Genomic DNA, 15489 nt, shown 5'->3' on the forward strand with positions numbered 1-15489 from the left:
AACAATTAACATTCCTCGATTAATTATTAAGTTTCTACAACTTGTAATGAGAAACGAATTGCGTGTTGAGGCGACGACTCTTTATCAACGTATAGATATTTCACGAGACTAACTCATCTAAATTATAAATGTAAACCGTGGTATTTTGTCGCGTTACATCTCGTTTACGCACCGCGCTTTTAATTATTGTATCTATCGATTTCGTTTCAAGGATTAGATTAAATGACAAAGATTGTAAAATATTGTTTCGTTACGGACTAATAACTACTTTTTTACTGCAGATTATGCTTCCGATGCTTGTGTTGCCTTTTATATTGCCAATTCAAAAGTGATTTATCCATTCTTCCGAATAAAAAATGCAAGTTGTTAATTTGAATAATTTGTATAATATGATAGAAAGTCACGCGATACCTATTTGTTAATAGCATTTCGTGCGTTTCGCGGTATTTCACATCGCGTACGGGAGTGCCGGAAATTTTGCGCGATTGATGATTTTCGCGAGTGAGTGTTGTGTAAGTGCAAGGAAATCTGAGAGGAGGAGGAGGCCCAGGAGGCATCGGGCAACAGCGGAGAAATCGGTGAGGTGAGTGTCTTACATTTTTATGCTATTTGCTACTTTGCTTGTGCAAAATAAAGTATCTGTTCTGTATTTTTATTTTACTTAGTCAAATGATTCGAACGAGAATTCGAATAAGTGTTAAAGACAAAACCATACGTATAAAATTTGGTCAGTTTATATTTAAAAGGAAGACTTTTTCAGCATTCTATATAATTATTTTTATAAATGCTTTTTTAAAATATAAAATATAAAGTATATTTGATACATTAATTTCAATTTTACATGATTAGTTTATAATCATATGCATATTTGTATTGTTACAGTTTAACATATATACCTAGTTGACGGTGTACAATTGTGCTGTTGCGAGTCGTATCAATGAGTGAAAAATTACTTTTTATTTTAAATTGACGTTGCGCGAACAATTACTTCTCTTTGCACGTGTACAAATTCTTAAAAATGTACAATGCTGAACTACAAATTGCGCGCGCGAAACGCGCGTTTTGTCATTTCTAGTAAACTATAAAAATGATATGAGGAAACAATATACATATTACAAACATAATTGTATCAATATTTTAAAATAATATTGCTACAACATTACTAAAGTAATATTGTAAAATAATGTCTCTGCAATATCTATGTACCATTACACTGCAAGATGCAATGTTGCAATCTTGCGGCAATGTTGTTGCAAGCTTTTGTGTTGTATGGGAAATAAGGTATAAATAAAAATGACGGACAAATCATGATAGAAATTAGGAAAACAACATATTTATTTGCATAATATATACTAAAGTAAAATGCAGTAATGTAACACTTGTCAAAGCATGAACAACGTTAAATATTCTTAATGAGGGATAGAAGAGGTAGAAGTACACCAAAGCAAAACTTCAAACATGTCGCGCATATAGCGCAATCATATCGCGATACGTCTATTCAAAATGAAGTTTGAGTGATTTGTAGACCGTTGATTTAAATCATGGTGCTGGTGAAAATGAACGCAACAGTGAAGAAAACATATTCCAATGATTCTCTCGTCGATACCTCGAAGAAATTTGACTTACGATTGATCTCTCAGTACCTAGAAACAAAATTAATTTAATACAATTTTGTTCCTTTAAATTAAAAATATTAAAGTCCTATTTTAATTATACTTTTTAAAATTATTAATAATAAATAAATATGTGGGTAAAATACAGATAGTATTGTATAAAAAGGAGTTAACTCTATAAGTAATTTTTAACAAATTATATTTAAAAAGACAAAGAGTATGTTATATTTCCAATTCAATTAAGTTATTTGTAAATTTTACAAAATTAATTTATTTCGAAACTAAAATCCTTCTTATAGTCTCTTTTTATAGTAATAATTCACAGGAAAAAACAATACTTCTTGTCGACCAATCTGGCAAAATTAAATAGTTACGACGTTTCGATATTAATTTATTTCTGCATAATATATGCATTATACATATACACTGTATCCTGGATTATCCAAAAAGAGAGAAACAGAGAGGGAAAGAGAGAAGATGAGGGAGAAAGAACGAAAAAAAATGTGATTTGATATATGAATAAAATAGGACAATTAATTTCTTTCCAAAATTGTGAAACACTTACCGATGCGTAAACGGATTATAATTATAAAATTTATCGAAGTGTGTCTAAAAATCAGAATACATAATCTCTTGCGGTTTTTCGAATTTAATAGGCCGATAGACTGTGCATGACTGATTCCATCCACGCGGCGCTGTATTGTAATTTGTCAGATTGTGAAGGCTGGCCAATTTCGGTCCAGTATAATCATTATTTTCGTAGAGTTTGTTTCCTGAAAATTGCAACATTAAATATATAAATCTACGGATATAAATACATTATTGGAAAAATTATTCGATATTGCTAACTAATATATAATAATCTAATTTATAATTTTGCTGAATTCAATTTTTAACACAACAAGGACGACAAAATGTACACGGAGAGAATTTTCTCTTAAAATTTTGCCTGAAAATTATGTAATCGTGGGACAACACGGCATTTCGAAGAATTTTATGAAAGTTTTTTGAAATTTTACCGTACGCTTTACTAGTAATTGTACTTACAATGTTGTTAGTAGATATATAGATTACAAACTTGTTAGTAGATATTATATTAGTAAAATGTGTGGTAAAATTTCACAAAACTCTTATAAAGTTCTTCAAGATGCCATGTTGTTCTACGATTACATGATTTTTAGTGAAATTTAACAGAAAATTATCTCCTTACGCCAATTGCCGCGTTTTATTGCTACGAATAAATATAGATACCATACATATTTTATATATATATATATATATAATTTAATAGCACAATTAATGCATTAATCCGTTTGCTGCATAAGGTTTAGGAAAGATCGTTAGAAATCGTTTTTGTCTGTTTAGCATGCGGAAGCAATGAACGTCAGAACTACAAAAGCGCATGCGTATTAACTTGCCTAATTCCGGGTTAACGTCAATGAGTTTGCATTCTGGCGTGGTGGTGCCTAAAAGATTATCCAAAACCGGCGTGCTACGCAGATGTTTCTTAGTCTCGAGTATATCCTCCTGCGAGGCGACCATCGAGAGTATCAGCGACTTCGCCTCGGGAGGCATCTCAGCCTCAGTGTTGACGAATCTCTGGTCCGTGCCGTTGGCATAAAGGGCCTCCAACTCCTGCGAGGTAGTCGAACGACGCCGAGTGCCCGAGTACTCGTCCTCGAATGCGACCGAGTACTCGCTGCTGTCACAGCAGTTCAACAGGGCAGACGGCGCGGAATTGCCGCGGCCTACAGATCCCGCCTCGTTCTGATAATCTTCGGAGTCTGTGTCATCTGTCGTGTACTCGCTCTCGTCAGTGGAAACGTAGCCGTTGCACCGGGATTGCAGTTTCGCCGATCCTTCGTAGTTCTCGTGTACATTGCATAATTGGCCATTGCACTGGGACTGCAGTTTCCTTTCGTAGCTCCCACGTGTGTCGTACAATCGGCCGTTACGCTGGGACTGCAGTTTCGCGGATCCTTCGTAGTTTCCGCGTGAACTATATTGAATAATTGATTAAAATGGGTTCTGAATTTCATTTCGCCGAGCTTTGATCTCTTGTGTCTAAAGAGAGATACACTACGTATATGACTGCAATTGGTAGTAAACATATAAACGACAGATAACGTAGATTTCGTCGAACCTCGTTGAACTACGCAATATGAATGACATTTTGTATCTATCACATTTGGGCAATTAAAATATTACTCAAAAAAAGTTATTACTTAAAGAATATACAGACATCAAATTAACGACTTCCTCCAACGTTTACGTCAATCATCAGAGAATAATTTGACTAATTCTGTCGACCGAAGAGATAGAATGTTATCGTTAAGAACTATTAAAATAAAATAGTAAAAGCTTTTCTCTGTTAAATCATAGTCGAAGTATCCTTCTCACCGCGCATATTTCTCCTCCTCGTTGTTGTACTTGATAGAAGTTTTCGTCTCGAAGAAACGTGCTATGTCATTATCCAACGGACACTGCTGTACGATTGGAATGATCTTTGGACTGATCTGTTTGTATTGCAGAACTGGTCTACAGGTTTTCTCGAATTCTTGTATCAGTTGCTTCACTGGCACAGGCGTGTACCCGTTTTCCTCATTGTCATTCTGAATCTGTCTCTCGTTCTGCTGCTTATTCCCGATCTTGTTGCCAATCACGTTATCGTTGTATTTGTTATCGAAACGCTGTTGAATTCTCGTGTCTCTGCCATGGTAGCTCCACGCATTGCACACGTCGGATTTTCTCGGCGACTGATAATTGTTGTTAATATATCTATTATTGTTACTCGCGACAGCGTGATTATTGGCCATGTTAGTGCGCCGATTGTTAGTAGATTCGAAAACAGTACGACGGGATTTTTCGACGATGGGCGACCGAGAATGATCAGAAGGAAAATCGGAATCTGTGCCCACCGCAATTTCCCGCAGATAAATCTTTTTTATCTCGCTCGAGTGGTTGCATCGGTTAGCGTTGCAGCGCCTGTCTGCAATTCGCAAATCAAAATTAACGCAGAGCATAGCAGCTGGAAAAAGCTTAGAGGATTTAGCGTAAAATATTTTCTTGACAATAATTAAGGGTAATTAAAGTTATAGGATTTAGTATAAAATTTTTTTTTTTAAATAATTCAAAGAAAACTACATATGTACAGGGTGTTACAGCGACATACAGGTCAGTATGACGGGTTGCCTGTTGTACATGAATAAGCAACCCATCATACTGACCTGTACACTTGAAAACATTCTAAAGATGATAAAAAAACTGTGTAGTAAAATCTATAAATAAAACCTAATTTAATTGCAATTTAATTATTTTATAATAAGATCTAATTACCTTTGGGAAACAAGGCCTTATGTGTATACAATACAATATGTGTGTATAAAAATAATATATAATCATACTGTTGAATTATTTTTTCGTATGAAATTGCTTTTTCTCGATTTTATATATTTCGATTAACACTATATAAATATATTCTTTATTTTTGTAAAAAAATTTATGATTTCAAACTTTTCTTCTTTATTATATGTATGTCTGTTCTGATGCATTATGTGAACATCTAAATATTTTTAATGTTTCGTCTGCTTGGCAACATATATGCTTCAACGTGTCATGTTATCGAGAGATTAGGCGTTTACCTTGAAATGCACTTAAACTCTGTATTATTTAGATGTTCAACACGATAGATATCGAAAGATACGGGTTTTTGTTTGTCTCAAGATATATCGCAGAGGTGTCAAACATGTTTTCCATTAATTAAATAATATCGATAACGATTGCCATTTACAAAGTCAAAGATCGTTCAACTCGAGCTTTAAATGCCCGGTCTAACATTGATCTCTATTTTGGAGGCGTATCAAATATCCTTAAATTTTAGAACACTTCCTGTCTTATGTAAATCTGATAGAAAAAGAAGAACGAAAGTTTTCTAAAAATTCTTCTATTTTATTTATGTAAAATTAAATCGTATTTGTTTCATCTTTTTTATTATAATAATCGTTATAATATTTTATATTAAATACTATTCTAGCTATTCTTATACGCATATCACATATTTTATTTTGTATTACACATATTCTGTTTATTAAAAAAATAAAATTTAAAAGAAAATAAGATATAAAACGTAAAACGTCGTAAAAAGACATCAAGAGTCTTGAGAAAAGCGTCAGGAAAAATATAATTTAAAAATTCTAATTACATAGTTGTGCAGTTTCGAAACAGTTCTAGTAATTCTCTGCACTGTAAAATAATGTTTTTCTTGAAAAAAAGGAATGTTATGTAAATATATTGTATACATATAATGTCAGGCGACATTATGTAATGCTAATAAATTTCGACCTCGAATCTCGAAAGATTTTTGATGACATTGATATCCGCTCGTAATTTTACAACGTCTCAGAGAGAATAGAGAAAATAGGCCTCGTCGTTTGCCAACGGGCTAACTCTGCCAAGTGAGATCACCTCGCATTTGAAATTATTATTCTCTTCATTATTGAATTGTGTTTACGGTTGGTTACGTCATACGCACCTGTTATCGGGATATTCGCAGTGTCGAGAGAGATATCCACTGTAAAGGGATTATAAAATGACTTGTCAATGCTTGAAACCGGCGTAAGAGGGGTCAGCGATGGAGGTGCCATGAATTTTGCGTTACCGTTAATTTCCTGAAATTACAATTGTATTCTTTATAATGCAAAATATTGTCATTACTTTTCTAAAATTATGATAAAATTTGTTCAATTTTGTTATACAACGAAACATTATGAATTTTCTATATTCATAATAAAATTATGTTTAATCCGTTACAAAACAAAGTTTTCTTTGAAATTAAAGTGTTAAATTATTTTGTTTCTTATTTTAAGCTTTTAAAAGTATTATTCGAACAGGATTTATGAGATAGAATCGAAAAATTATTCTTCTATACGGATAAAAATTGAAAAATACCCAATAAGAAACTTGATTACTTACTGGATATGTTGGTGTCTTCGGTGTGACAGGCGTATTGGGGGTCTGTGGCTGTTCTTGGTCCACCACCCACTTTTCGGATCTTTTCCTACGTTTCGCAAATATCTCGGCACCTGTGAATTGTTTTGGCAACTCTATGTTATATGCATATACATATATAGCAATAATTTCGTATTTAATTAAAAACATTACATTTCTCACAACAAATATGTGTTTTATCATATAACATTATACTATATTATATTATGTTTATATGAAATGAAATATTATGTAACGTTGTATATTTTACATATAATTTTAATATTACAAATTAGCTTACATCATCTAAATGCACGGTACTTACCGCGTCCTTTTTGATTGTTCAAATCGCGGACGATATCGAAGAGTTTCTCAGGATTTTTCGGTACTGACGCGATATTGACTTCTTCACCCAATGCCTGAATGCCATGAATGTCCAGTACTTTCCCGCATGGATTCATCACGCATTTGAGGGGTAGTTTTTCCTATTAAAAAGATGTTTTATTTCACAGTAGGTGCCTGCACAAAATTCAGCTCGTTACGTATCCATTACCTTATGAATCGTCGTAGTCGATTCCTCTTCGTCTTCTATACCTGCGAAATATTATCTATTATATCGCTGTACGTTGTACACTGTACATCATGAAGAAAAACCGAAAATAATTGCGTAGCAATTTGATGAAAGTTAAATCATTTTTGCAGTGATTTCTCATATAATAAAATGTTACAAATATCACAAAATAGATACACGAAGAACGAGAGAATGGACTTAAAAAAATTTTAAACAATTTACTTCATGTTACATCTAAAAATTTCTTTTTTGTTAATATCACTTTATTGATAATAAGATCGATAAGGAGTATTCTTCTTTCTCAACTTTTTATGCTTATTCTCTATTTTAATTATTTCACGTAATGTGAACATACAAAATTCTTCGGACGAGAACACGACAGAACTTTACAGAATGCGATACTACAGATTTAATATAAAAATTAATTAATATAGAAAAAAATTGTTACTACATACCATTGCCGTCATGGATCCATTTAACAGATCGTTTTTTCCTATTCACATACATGGACTGTCCTTTGCTCTTTACATTTTTCACGTCGCTGAGCGAATGCGAAATTCGACGTGCAAGCTCGACCTGATCCTCGACCGTAGGATGCGTCGGTGCGTAAAAGTACGAGGATGCATACATTTTCTCTGAAAATGAATTTGGTGTTTTAAATCTCAATAAATGCGCATCTATTTCCTCTGGAAACTTCAGATATCATATTTGAGTCAATGAATTTACCATCCCAAGGAAATTTCTTAAAATATATTTTATCATAAAATTTATTTCTATTGTTAATTATATCAATAAAGGAACGTACTACTTTTTGATTGTAATAACTCTTGAGAGTCTGATGCTGGAGTGAGAAGCTTCTGTAAATTAACCGGGGTAGTCTCGCCTTCCTGCAATTAAGAAAATAATTGTTGCACAAATTCATCGATGAAACAGAATTTATACCATAGGAATATGCTAGATTATAATATTAATATCCTAGATTATAATTTTGTTTTGTCCTAAAATTGTCTAGCCAGTTTATTATTATGTTATCCGCGTATATAGCCAATTTATACTGGATTATTTTTTCAACAAAAATTACTGAAAAATACCAAAAAATTATTGACAGCCTTAAATTACAAATAATTAATAGTAAATTTTAATAAGTAAACACTTAGAATTTTGAAATAATTAACTTTAAGAGTACATTTGTACTTAAAAATAGTTAACAATTCACCAGTTGTGGGCTTAAATTATATATTCATTGAAATTGATGTCCCTAACAAGATTATACTATAAGACTTCGAAAGCCTTAAGACGTTAAGCCTACTTTAACGTGTTTCTTTTCTTAATGTATCTTCCAAAGTTTTGCAAATTCAAACGACTTCACTTACCATGCCGAAGTGCAATATTTTTGAAGTGAGATTCTCAAGGAAGTTTCTTTTAACCGGATCGTGTCTATCGGATGGCTTGTAACCGCGTGAACGTATTACAACATTGTCCGCCGATACGCTACGCTGCAGATAGTTCTTCTCCTGTAGAGATCCGCTGTATTTCAAGCTGCACTTGTATTCCGCATCTTTGGTGCGCGTGAGCCCGTATGAGGTGTTGCTCAGAGCGTTGCGCTTGGCGTTAACGTGTCTGCGGACATTTGAAACGTTCGCAACGCGATGCGGATCCTCCATTTACGCAAACTCTACGAGATTTCGCGATGACCGTACAAATGTTGAGCCCAACGGAAACCGCATAAATAAAGAGAAACTTTCATAATTTCGTCGAAGAGCGGTGATATTATTGAAAGTTTATCTCAAATAAGAAACATAATAAGCGTAAATCTTCTAAATAATATTTCATTTATAAACTTTAAATGATTTTAAATTAAAAACTTTACTTCAATTGTATTACTTGTAGTTAACTTATCGTAAAATCTTATTGCCAATTACTTTCTTAGGAAAACATTAACTTTGTTATGATAGCAATAAAATTTTATATTTTGTAATTATTGTAATTAAAAATGATTATCTGATTTTCCTCAGCAATACGTTATGTTCGTCAATTATGCCGCGTTTATCTGGCAATGGTATTGCTAGCAATGGGTCTGAAAAATTGCGATAACAAACCACATGATCTCCCTTAATTAAAAATTTGCTAAAGTAACTTTTGCAACTTTTTTGACGCTTGTAAGAAGGTAAACGCGAAAATTTTCTAATTTCAGTGAAGTATGTATGTCGTACAGAAGGTATTTCTACATTACAAAATTACAATTACTATTCTTTCCTTGATCGAGAAAATCAATTATCAATTCTATAAACCATTTTTACAACCAAAAGTCGTACGAGTTCATTGAAATTGTGCAACTTCAATTCTTGATCTTGAATTTGCGAATATTTGCCGCGCATTGTGTTAGTATCTTGTTGCAAGCGGCAGAAATATATTTAGCAACATAAACGTGTTTAGTGCGCAGAAACATCGTGTTCAGCCGATCTTGAATCTTCGATAACTGACCAATTACGAGATTTACGAGAGAGAGGGAGAGAGAGAGAGAGAGAAATGTGAGAGTCTGGTGCCCGGGCCGGCGTGCCATAGAGCTCGACGAAGCTTTTTTGACTACGAGAATTGGTTACCTTCCAAGCAGCCAATTAATTCCGCGTCGCGGTATTGGCAGTGGTACAACGAGCTCTGTGTAAAAGAAACGCTAAATTTATCTGTTGTAACGTAATACGCAGTAACAGTTCGAAAGCAGTCGCTCTCGTCGCGCACGCGATCGACATCGTATTCATTTGGTGTTGCGTAGAAAAGCCCGGCGACAATGCACAATAATGCAATGTTACTTTCGATAGATAAGTAATTAGCTTTGTTCGGATGCAAATTATTAAACGACGTATACTTACGTTTAATAAGCGATCGGTAAAATTGACTTTTGCGATACATATCTATGTATTTTAATATTAATTAAATGTTTGTTCAATAAAATTTATATCAACGTTAACGTACATGTGCATTTTATTCTGTTAATTTGCGTGAGAAAAAGTAACATGGCGCGGTTCAATTCTTACAACGCAATCGATACTTCGCTTTAAATAGATTGTTTGGTGGAAGTTTGAGAGTTTCTTCGAAGGCTGTTCTCGCGGCACTTGGTACACCGAAATTTCGAGAAAGTTTTAACTGGTCAAACTGCATTCATTATTGACAACTTGGATAACAATTTCTGAACGTTTAATTCAAGAGAGCGAATCGGAAAGGAAGAAAACATGCGCTTCGAAGAAAATTAAAATTCATTATCACACGGAATAGAATATTCACAAATTACAAATTGTTAATGGTTTTGAAGATAATACTTTTACTTCTTCCAGCAAGTCAATTATAAAGGGCTAGTAAGTTATTTCGACATCAAGTTTATAAACATGAGTGTTTAGAATAACTCGTATAACTGTCAACTTCGATTATTACTCCATAATTTTGTCAAAATGTTTCTGTTTATTTAAAAGTTTACGATGACTCTTTCTCCCCCTCTCTTTCGTTCTCTCTTTCGATCTTGCTTTCTCTCTCTCTCTCTCTCTCTCTCTCTCTCTCTCTCTCTCTCTCTCTCTCTCTCTCTCTCTCTCTTTCCCTCTGCTCCGATATTTCACAACATACTGTCATCACACTAAAATTTTTCTGTTACGGTTGGAGGACACGGTCACAATTAATCTAGCATTCATCAGTCGCGGAAAAATAGCCACACTGATAAACACAACTGACATTTCTGACACCACGCACTCCCTTCGGGAAATTTTCCCTCGCAAGCGATAATAAATAAAAAAAAAAAGATAAAGAGGGGGAACGAAAAACCATGACTCGGATAAATTGCACACTCTCCCTCCCTCTCTCGTCCCCATTCCCTCCCGGATTGACATTTGCGAACAGTGATTTTACTTATCAAACGATGCTCTCCTCATCGCGACGCACACGGTAAGTAGGTCGTCTCCCTTCTTCGCCTACACTTTGTTTTCCCTCTTTACCCGCGATTTATTTTTCCCACGGCTTTACGTAATGCGCGACACCCCGGTGCCCGCACACACGCACACTTTGTCGGAGATGATCAGAGTCCGCCCGAACTCGACGACGAGGGCTCCCTCGCCGCGGCAGGCGAATCTCGCATCTTGCAAAACGCTCCCTGGCACGCACCGGCCGTTCACCAAACGCGAGAGGCAAGCGTACCAGAAGGAGTCGCCGCCGCTGCTACCGCCGCCACCGCCGCTGCAACGCTTAGGAGCCAACGACTATGGGACCGGCTCGTTGATGGAACAGGGATGAGAAAAAGGGAATAATAATGAGCGAAAGAGAGAAAGAGAAATGGAACTTATTTTTATATCGAGCAAACTGCGAATTGTCGTGGATCTTCACCGGATATCTCGCGGCTCTAGTAGCAGAGGGATCTCTCCCGAGAGGAAAGGTCATTGCCCGAACGCGGTATCGGTACGTAACCGATAACGCGATCGTTTTTCGCCTACATACGTGAACGGGTATATCTTCGGGAACGGATCGACCGTGTTGGCGAGAGAGAAGTGTCACTTCCGTGGTGGCGGAGGCCTCTCTCGATCGCTTCTCTACGGCTCTACGCTGGCGCTCTATCGAGAGAATCCGCCTCGTGCCCTTCTCTTCACCATGAAGATCCGTCCGAGATCGTCGAGCCCAGCCAGAGGGGTCCGCACTTATATGCGATGAATTACAAACACGGCCGGCACACACGGTGCTTTATAATAGCGTCCAAACCGTCGTCTATACAGCGCCTGCTTGCCGACTGGCTTGGGACGCCTTTCGGTAAAAATAGATCATCAGAAAGCGACACCTCAAGATTCGAGCCGAGCCAACGACGGCCTGTCCGTTATGGTACGTCCGCGTCCGTATGGTGTCGTGTACACAGCAAAGTACTACATGTACCTGGCAAACACCTGCGGGTCACCAAACTGCGAAGACATTTAAAAAGTACGCCCTTTACCGTTTACTTCGTCTTCCCCGCGTCGGGAAAGAATTATTTCGTAATTATTGCATGTTAACTTTACACTGAGAAAAATGCCCGATTAAATATCGGATAATCCAATTGCATAATAACAAACGGATATAACCAATTAAATTGTATATTCGATGAAAAAGATCGGTTTTGCAATCAAATTTCATCGGATAAATGTCGTCGGATGTATCCATAATTTAATCGGAAAAGTTAACCATCGGAAACACTATTTAATTGGTTTAGCTGATGGAATTTTTCTCAGTGTAAAGATAAGAAGACCTATTGCAATGCATTTCAGGATATAAACAAATTGTAAAAGTATTATTTCTCGTATACATTGGTTTGTGCATGTACGTGATGATTAACCCCGAAACAATCTTGCATCTATGTATATTTATTTTCAATCGTCACTGTGTCATCGTTTTTTTCTCTCAATCTTATTTTCTCTTAACGAACCTTCATTCTTCCTATCGGCTATTTTGTGTTTCTCGTTTTTCTTTGACTTCCTCATTTTACTTGACAGTTTTTCCATTTCCGTTTCAGAGATTCTGTTTCTTTCATTCGAAACTTAAGTTTGTCATGTTCTTCACTTTTCTTTGCATCTCCTTCATGTAGCTTATATTTTTTCAATTTACGAAAAAGAAAAAGCGCTAAAAGTAGCTGTGAAATAGAATTTTATTATGGCTTATTATATGTATATATACTGATAGTCTTCGCTTTACTTTCTCGTGGAAAAAGTAGAAAAACTCTCATTATATTATATGTCTGAATCACGTAATATCTAATATTTCATGAGATCTAATTCTAACATCAAATCTTCAGAGATCTTAGTTAGACCGCAATTGATATAACTTCGAACATTCAAGAAAAATATCAGATCTCTGAAGATCTGATGATGTTAGAATTGTATCTCACGAGATGTAATTAGATTACATGATCGAGACATATGTAATGAGATTTTTCCATTTTTTCCCAGGTAGAGAAAATTAATCTATCTTTTTTTAGATTTATTGTCACTTTAATACTTATATTAAATAATAGATTATGTAATAATACTTAAAATTTTGTTGTTATTTCAGTTTGATACAGTTTCTCTTTTTCTTAATTACATATTTTTAGAAGCTGTCCATAGATAGTAATTATTATATGACTCCAGACTCTACACATGTTTCCAGAAATTTATTCCTGGTAATGCTACAAAGAAATATTTACTACGATTTAATAAATGGCTTAAAATAGAAAGTAAAACTCATCTGTACTCTCTTTTATTTCATATGTCGTATTGAATGATGCTGCACTTCTGTTCTGCATGGAAGGCCTCTACAACATGTGTAATAATAATTATTGATTTACAAATTAAAAATAAAGATGCACAGTTATCATTTAATACCGGTTAAAAGAAAAATAAATTAGGTACTGCAAACTTACTTTTTCGTTTGTATTGCTTTTTACAATATTTTCAGCAATTACATAATAATCTTCTTTTTAAAATTGCCTTCCAATCTTCTAGCTAAAAATCGCTATTGTTGCCAGTAATGCCTGTAAATTTATAACAAACAAACTTTTATCATTAATTTTAATCTAGGAAAAATTATTTAGTATATTGTAAATTGTGAATTTGAATTAAATTAAGGATGAATTACAACAAGATTAGTATTTGTATAATTTTCTGATCTCTTATTCTTTTATCTTTAAATAAAAACTAAAAATTTATATACATATTATCTCATTAATAAGACATAAATTCAACTTTTCTTACCTGCAATTTTTGTTTCACTAAAGTATTCATGTATCATGTATACACACTTAATACAAGACGTTTATATAAATACAAGTTTACTTTGCAATTTCCACATGCTGAGATTAGAGACTCCAAATCCCAAATGATTCCAAACTGGGATTCTCCGATCCATGCATGCCTCCTACTGTTACTATACGCATGCGTATATACTCACAGTTGACCACATGTGATTGTTCTGACAGACACGTAACACATTTTGAAGCTAACATCTTTTATGTTTTCCCTACTAGTGTTTTTGTAATTAAAATTATTTTGTATTAATTTGTTGTATTAATTAATTTTTTTCCTTATTTGTTATTAATGCCATTTTGTTAATTATTTCAGTTATTTGAAATAAAGCTTTTTAGTAATATTTTTCTTTTGTTAATATTTTTTTCTAATAAAATTATTATCAAAGTAAGCATTTAAATTTAGAATTTTTCTAAAAATTTTATTTTAAAAGAAATATTGATACTTTAGACAAACAAGTATTATATTTAAATTTCTGTAAATATATATTTACATAAACTTTCGACTTCCAAATCATTAGCCTCAGGCTCCGAAAATTTGCGATTCGATTCTGCTGCTACCAAAGCAATGATGTCATCACAATACATCACTCAGATAACATTTTATGCTTAGCACGTTTACGCATTAAAGTTCATGCTAAGAATTGCATGATCAGCACAAATAAATCCAAATCAAGATTATCTTTATTCGTTCTGGATACTTACTAAGTTTAATCGAAGATACGGCATTGTGACTATTTTTCATCTAACTAAACATATTTTGCTATTCCAGATTAATTTTTTAGCTTTCCCGACCATTGAATAATTTAAACATTTCAAACTTTAATTTTGGAATTTTTAATTATATGGACTTTTTAAAGTCCCCCAAAAAATATCTAAATTCTGATTCGCAATATAATTGTGAAAACAATCGAGTCTTGTGTCATTTAAACATGCATGAAAACGACATTCCGTAAAATCTCTTATCATTGAGTACCACATGGAAGGGGAACACGTTGATTATGCAGCTTATATGAACCTTTAACATACTTGATTGTAGATCTCTCGTGTCTGCGTATCTCAGTATCGTAAATCTAACGAAAAGTGCGTTCTACGAAAGTTGATTTGGAATACACGAATGACTCCTTGATACACTTGTGCGTTCTGTAAAGATTACTCTTCTTCATAGAGACATCGTTATCTATAACGATGCCTCTAATTATGAACATGTGCCAATGTTCTATTAAGTGTATACGGCAATTAATGTGCAGTCGATTAATATGCTAATTGAATAAAATCATTATGTTGCTTAATCTACGCATTAAATGCTTGCTAAGAAAGTAAGTTTTCTGAAAAACTTGTAATCATATTTAATAAATGTGTGTCTGCTTAGTATTATCTTTTTTTCATATGCATAGTATTTTTTCTTTTAATGAAAAAACTCTATATGAGCATATGATAACAATTAAAATAAGAAAGAACTTCTTTTGAGATACAGGCAACCAAGAAAGTTTGTGCGGTTTTTAAAACTGCCGCTACTTCTCGTGCTGTAATAATTC

General features: G+C 34.0%; 2 protein-coding genes and 1 long non-coding RNA gene across 7 annotated transcripts in view; 1 reads left to right on the forward strand and 2 right to left on the reverse strand.

Moving 5' to 3' along the window:
• Window positions 1-1311: 1311 nt before the first annotated feature.
• Window positions 1312-11326, reverse strand: LOC105564681. Of its 3 annotated transcripts, none has more exons than XM_012017232.1 (12): window positions 10891-11058; window positions 8544-8790; window positions 7976-8057; window positions 7626-7805; window positions 7153-7193; window positions 6925-7084; window positions 6585-6694; window positions 6145-6280; window positions 4014-4602; window positions 3032-3612; window positions 2179-2386; window positions 1312-1643 (listed from the first exon to the last, which is right to left on the reverse strand). In XM_012017232.1, the coding sequence occupies exons 1-11, from the start codon at window positions 11043-11045 to the stop codon at window positions 2223-2225; spliced, it is 2445 nt and encodes an 814-aa protein (XP_011872622.1). In that variant the 5' UTR covers window positions 11046-11058; the 3' UTR covers window positions 1312-1643; window positions 2179-2222. The 3 variants fall into 3 exon arrangements, with proteins under 3 accessions (XP_011872622.1, XP_011872624.1, XP_011872623.1); XM_012017234.1 differs by lacking the exon at window positions 10891-11058 and adding an exon at window positions 11065-11326 and having other exon boundaries at window positions 1314-1643; XM_012017233.1 differs by lacking the exon at window positions 10891-11058 and adding an exon at window positions 11065-11326 and having other exon boundaries at window positions 1314-1643; window positions 8544-8845.
• Window positions 11327-11646: 320 nt separating this feature from the next.
• Window positions 11647-15489, forward strand: part of LOC105564679 (alkylglycerol monooxygenase-like) — an 11250-nt gene continuing 7407 nt past the window's right edge. For 2 of the 3 annotated variants that reach the window (XM_012017227.1, XM_012017228.1), the window contains exon 1: window positions 14972-15270. The gene's annotated coding sequence lies outside the window, so the exon portion shown is untranslated. Of the gene's footprint in view, window positions 12118-14971; window positions 15271-15489 lie in introns of those variants that run through there. The other variant, XM_012017229.1, reaches the window with a different exon arrangement.
• Window positions 13395-14154, reverse strand: LOC105564680. The gene is made up of 3 exons (XR_001009145.1): window positions 13902-14154; window positions 13571-13681; window positions 13395-13462 (listed from the first exon to the last, which is right to left on the reverse strand). It is a non-coding gene; the product is annotated as an uncharacterized LOC105564680 (long non-coding RNA).

The sequence above is a fragment of the Vollenhovia emeryi genome, unplaced genomic scaffold (assembly GCF_000949405.1).
Source record: "Vollenhovia emeryi isolate VEMERY1.0 unplaced genomic scaffold, V.emery_V1.0 DF939160.1, whole genome shotgun sequence".
In the NCBI taxonomy this organism is placed as follows: Eukaryota; Metazoa; Arthropoda; class Insecta; order Hymenoptera; family Formicidae; genus Vollenhovia; species Vollenhovia emeryi.

What these genes read in the sequence shown, in the direction of transcription:
- LOC105564681 (XM_012017232.1), bottom strand. Translation starts at nt 11,045, where the DNA reads ATGTCAATCCGGGAGGGAATGGGGACGAGAGAGGGAGGGAGAGTGTGC. An exon ending in GAGTGCGTGGTGTCAGAAAT is followed by an intron (nt 8,791 to 10,890) that starts GTCAGTTGTGTT and finishes AAATGTCCGCAG; the next exon opens with ACACGTTAACGCCAAGCGCA. An exon ending in TGACGTTAACCCGGAATTAG is followed by an intron (nt 2,387 to 3,031) that starts GCAAGTTAATAC and finishes TGCAATTTTCAG; the next exon opens with GAAACAAACTCTACGAAAAT.